General features: G+C 43.5%; 1 protein-coding gene across 1 annotated transcript in view; it reads right to left on the bottom strand.

The window, feature by feature from the left end:
- Nucleotides 1-1,298: 1,298 nt before the first annotated feature.
- The window catches only part of nrxn2b (neurexin 2b), a 586,403-nt gene continuing 581,701 nt past the window's right edge, over nt 1,299-6,000 (bottom strand). Inside the window, exon 21 of the mRNA XM_029525863.1 lies at nt 1,299-2,308. Within this exon, the coding sequence (XP_029381723.1) occupies nt 1,419-2,308 (890 nt within the window). The 3' untranslated portion in view covers nt 1,299-1,418. The remainder of the gene's footprint in view (nt 2,309-6,000) is intronic.

The following is a 6,000-nucleotide window of genomic DNA, read 5'->3' as shown; positions in this document are numbered from 1 at the left end:
TTCAGCTGCAAGGTATCTCTCTCCACCGCACAACTCCAGTAAGAAGGAATTTTTCCTAAAATGTCTCTCGTTTCTCCAGAAAAATAAAAAAGGAAAGGAAAAAAAAAAAGAGCAACCTAAAGGGACTGAGCCTTGCAGCAAGGCATTACATCAGCCATCCTGTTCATGAAATGCGGAGTTGGGGGTGGGGGCAGGGGTCCAGGTGGTGAAATTGTTCCAACGTCAAAAATCCTAAAGTCGATCTTCACTGCGTCTTATCAGTAATCTCTCATTTTTCCACTCGTTCATGACTTAGGTCCATAGGTTTCTGCAACGTCTATACATATATTTATAATTATATAGAACAGTTCATCTTGTTTGCTGGAGGTTTTTTCTGTTTTTCGTGATTAGTAACTGTAAGGACGTGACACAGTTTCTCTGCTGGCCCACGAGGGGGCCCCTTGGAGCCCCAGAGACACATGACACAGATCTGCTGGAACAAAGGACGACCAAGGGGTTTTGGCCTCAAGAAGTTTTTGGCGTCTAAACGTACAAGTCAGCATCCATTAGGTTGGAGCAGGTGGAATCGCACATAGTTGCTACGTTTAACGTTGTTATGAACTTCAATCATCGTCATATTTTTTGTTTTTTAAACTCCACAGAAAAAAAAACAATTTTTATCTCTTTTTCGTAAATGAATACTACATGCTTGAAACACGGCAGAGTTTACGTTGCACCGGCTGCTGAGCACCATAGACAAGGAGAGAAACAGAGTGAACGACCCAATGAGAGGAAGAGAGAGAGAGAGATCTGACGAGAGGTGTGTGGAGTCAGAGATGGCAAGCACCTACAGAGGTCGGACAGCTGGATTTGATGCTGTGGATCTGTAAGCTGGCAGTATATTGATTTTACAAGTGATATCAAGTTGCTAATTCAAACCTTGTTGGAAAATATTAGTTTGATACTGTCAAAGGTGAAGACTTTACACAATGAGCTAGCCTCAGAATGAGGAATAGACCATGACACAAATACTGATGGTGGTGGTCTGTTCCTACAGTACTTGAGACGTTAAATAACCTGTCATATACTAACTCATAAATCACTGTTTTATCAGCATTCGGTATGCAGGTATTGGCACAGTACATGTAGAGATATGAGGTGTACGCACCATGGTCAGCATTTAATAAGAAGTCAAATCAATCAAAGCATTGCTGAAGGGTGTGACCAGAACTATGATGTCATCTTGATTGGACTGGATTTGGTATTGTATGTATGGTCACCTGACAATACTGAGATTTAGAAGTAATTACTCTCTGCAACATTCAACATTTTCCATTTACTGCCTTTTCTCCCTACCTCTCTCTCTCTTTCTCTCTCTTGTCTCTTTCCTTCTTTAAGTGCGTCTCCTGTCTGCCCCTGTGTGTCACAGCGGCGCTCCCTCAGACGTAGTATTCTTTGTCTTTGTTCTTCTTGTTCTTGGTGACTGTCTTGGCAGTGCTGGGCTGTTTCTCCTTCACCAGTGCTCCGTTGCTCTGTGTGGCTGAGTTACTGATGTAGTTGCGGCTCTGGTCCACTTGGTAGGAGCCCTCGTCACGGTTCCGGTACTTGTACATGGCATAGAGCAAGATCAGGATGCACAAGGCAGCAGCTGCCACGATGCCAACCACCATTCCTGTGGTGCTGCTGGACTGCTGCACTTCCACGGCGCCGGGGAGTCCTCTCTCAGGAGACGTAGGATCTGGAGTGGGAACATGGGGGAAATTTGGGGGGTAGGTTATTCCAGGGACTCTACGGTGGCCCGGATCTGATGAGGGGTGGGCCGGCGGCAGCAGCACTTGATCCCTGGTATTCATTTTCCCGGCAGGGATGTTGTTGCTACTACTGCTGCCGCCAGCAGCCGGCTTGATACGGGGGCTGAGCTGGTCGGGGTTTGCCGTGGGGGTTGAGGAGAGAGGTGGGCGATGGGAGTTGGGAAAGCGGGAGAAATGGCGGTCTTGGGGGTTCTGGACACCGCCTTCGACGGCTGGTGGAGGAGGGAGGACAGTCCTGTCGGTGACCAAGGGGGAGTTTTTGTAATAATCCTCGTCATCTGACTCGGTCATCTCCCCCGAGCCATACGCCGACACCTCGATGGTCTCCTCGCAGTCCTCCTGGTCCAGGGGGCATGGGGGTCGGCCATTGGGCAAGGGAAGGGACTCTTTGGTGGTTTCGAGCAGGGTGAGGAAAGGGTGGTAAGTGGTTGGGGGCGGGGGGATTACTGGATAGCGGGTGGCGATGGATGGGGGGTCTAGGGAGTCCACTGTTATTATGGGCAACACTAATTCACCTCCTAGGACAAGAAAGAGACAATGGAAGAACAGAGTGTCAGAAACCACCTGAGAGAGAAACCACCTCCAGTCAACAAAAGAAAAACAGTTCATATGAATACAGCAACACCAGCATTAGAACAGCACTAACACTTAACATGAGGTTAGTTATATAAGTTTAGTTAGTCTGCTCTATTTAAAAAGTTCATATTCTGTCTAAGTCTGAACTGAAATAAAATACAAGATGTAAGAAAATACTCTATCCTGTACCTGTTCCTGACTGTTATGACCTAACTCCCTGTGCTGGACAGACCTACATGTTATATCACTAATACAGGATAATAATAGACTACAAATGACACTCAACAACTTAACATCTATTGCACTACACAGCCTATCCTTCACTGCTAACTGTCTTGTCTAGTCTTGCCTAAGATTTCTGTGCTAGTGCTCAGAAGTCTCTGCTCTGATTGGTTAAATAAGATAGCAAACCACGAGGTTCAGGTCACTTACATCAACAAATTGGCCGCATGATTTTTGCATGAAAAAAAAAAATTACAAAAAGAAAGCTGTGTAAGATTGTTCTCGGATAGTGATCAACAACTCCCCCCCTCCCCCGTACTTTACCTCCTGTCTTCTTTTGTTTTTTTTTTTATTAGGTGAAAAAATCATTAGAATGTAAAAAAATGTGTATACGTCTGTATGTGTATATAATGTGTATTTTTTTTTGTTATGAAGAATAGCGTCACCCCCTCCCAACCCCACCCTACATATTTGTTTGTAATTGGATTTATCTGTGTGAAAACCCTCAGAAGCAGCTGAGGGAAACTGATGCCCCTGCTTTCTTTAATTCAAAATCTCAGTGCACATTACACAGCACAGAGACAGTACTTAACACAACTGCTTCCTTTTGTTGTATGAGTCCCTGATGCTCACTTCCCTCCCAAACCCCCACCCATAAACATGGGGCAATCATGTTCCTCTAAAACAACCCCGAGCACATGTTAAACACTTTTCAAAAAAATCATCTCAGTGAGCCAGATTTATTTTTCAAGCCTCGGTTATGTGTTATGATTTTACCCCACTGTGAAATGAACACCCGAATTAGATAAGGATTATGGGTGTGCAAAAATGAGGAAAAAAAAGTTGCATTAATTCAGGAGAAACTCTTATCAGTGGCTAGAAGCTCAGCTGTGATTAATGGTTAAACATAGATATGTTAGCAGAACATGGCAGAATATCAGTTACAGTCTGTTTATTCACTACATAACAATTTTCTTTTCAGTCTGGCAAATGTGTAAGGGACAAAGTCAAGGAAGCAAGAGAAAAACATGACGGGGCATTAGATTATGGCACATTTTGGAGGGGGGAGGGGAGAAGAAGGGAAGGTAACAGTAGAAACGTGACCAAGGAAATGCCAACATCACGAGAATTTAATCATGACTCTGGCTCTTTGTTCATTTGATAAGGTAAAACAGAGAACCTCAAGTGGGTGAGGTGATGTTGTTGGGCTGCGCAGTTAATGGCTGAGGGGTGTGGGTAGATTTGGGACTCTAGGGATTCCCCCCATGACCTTTTATCAGCTTGGCAACTCTCAAAAAAACAAACCAAAACAAAGCAAAACACTCCAAACCTTGTCAGTTACACAAGCATACATTTTCAGTCAAAGAATGGCAAAAGGCTTTGTTACAAAGGGTTATGCATTGAGCCAACAAAGCCACTGTAACAAATAATCATATATCAACACACTTGACAGGAACAGGCCTTGAAATGAAGCAAAATGTGAGAGCTGTGGAGGGAAAAAACTTAGAAGAGGGGTTGAGGAATTACTAACTACTTATTTCAATACCAGTCCTGGAAAGGCTAGTTTCCATGGCAATGCTAAAGTTTTTTTTTTTTTTAATTTCTTTCCCTCCATTATATTTTCTGTCTATGTTTGAGGGCTGTGCTTCACCTTGAAGGCAGAGAGGACAGCAGAGCGAGGCGGCACATTTGAGGATCAAAGACGAGTCGCACTAAGTAGGCGCGAGAAGGTGCAAAGTATTTTGCTTAGTTCAGTGTGTAAAAAAAAAAAAAAAGATTTAGTTGTGTGAAATAACTTGTCAAAGTCACAGAAGAAATAATAAAGTACTTTTTGATTTTTTTTTGGTTTTTTTGTTTTTTTTGGCAGGACCTCAGAGACAGTTCCCCAGAGGTACAGGACAAATGTGTGATGCTAGTGTTTGTTATCTTGACTTTGCCATCTCTTTGTGCGGCAGAGATGCTGTAAGTGGAATTTAAAGCTTTATACCGGCAGCCCACCCATTACTGAGCAGTCATGTTAACACAGCACAGATATGGGAAACTATAAATATACATATTTTTCTATAAATAAAGAGTTGTACCAACAACATTTCACTCTACTGCTCTCTGACATTTGGAGCCAAAGCCTGAAGGCCTCATGGCATCACCCCATTGGACCAACAGACAGTGGCTACCAGAAAAAATAATGAGCATCAGCCCTCATCCACAGACCGAGTCAGATCTCAGATCTTTTGTTAGTTATAATTGGAGCCATCTTTTCATTTCATTTCATTGTGCGCCACGAGACCAACAGCACCCACAGTTTTAACCAATCTACAGTTTCAGTTGGCCAACACCCCCAAACCCTTACCCCTTCTCCGCAACTGCCGCCTCTGCCCACTGTATGCAGCTGCCACTGTTCAGTCGGCACCCAAAGGCCGACTGAGAAAAGTAAGTGGCACGAATGTTCATAGATGCTTTTTTTTTTTCACCTGCTGGAAAACTGTCGAGAACCACAGATGGAATTGATTTATTTCAAACTTGTAGGAGGTTGTCACTGTCAACCCCAGTGAAGCGTGAGACATTTAGCTATTTTTAACAGTTTCTGTGAATGTTCCTAGGATCTACTTCACTTTCACTCTGTCACTGAGGGTGATGCACCAAACCCAGGCCTGAATGAGACCAGGTCTGATGCAAACATGTGCAGCATGGTTCCAATGTGTGGGTGTCTCTTTTCCTAACATTGTAACAGTGCCATTTATGTGTTAAAGCAGGAGAGACTGTAAGATATTGAGCCTGATTGATTAAGTCTGACTCCATTGATTTGAGCAGCTCAGTTGGTACAAGCACGTTTTGCCCACATGATGAAATTTCTTCTTTTTCTTTGCTCACATGCCACTCCAACCACGCTGTTGGTATGACTCACCACCCCCCCTCTCTTATTTACTCAAAATGAGAACTAGGCAGATGGATACTGAAGCATCTACGTTGGTCTCTTGGCAAACATTTCTTATTCTGCAGATCACGTTACTGAGCTTCCATCCATTTCAAATATTTAGAGTAAAAAGGAGATGGAAAATCAACAGTGTGTCTGAGCATAATATATTTTCTTTTGTTTGCTTAAAACATTCCACAATAGGGACAATGAGCATAATCTCCACAAAAAGGGGCACAAATAAAAAAAAAAACTAGAACACAAAGAAACATCTCCCTCCCTGAACTGCTGCATTTTCTGCTGCTTCTCTGGGGTGATGTATTGCAACACAAAGAGAGTCTTTCCTGCGTCACACTGTGTCTCACTGGGAGTCACAAAGTCAGCCCCCTCCTGTTCATCAGCACCTATATCAACTACATGCAGCTGGCTGGATTTGTAGTTGTGGCCAGCCTCGCGTTATTTTTGTTTATCCCACCTCACTATGGTATAAATCTCCAA

The sequence above is a fragment of the Echeneis naucrates genome, chromosome 18 (genome assembly GCF_900963305.1).
Source record: "Echeneis naucrates chromosome 18, fEcheNa1.1, whole genome shotgun sequence".
NCBI classification, from domain to species: Eukaryota; Metazoa; Chordata; class Actinopteri; order Carangiformes; family Echeneidae; genus Echeneis; species Echeneis naucrates.
Note: the sequence above shows the minus strand (reverse complement) of the source record. Positions and strands in the feature narration are given on the sequence as shown.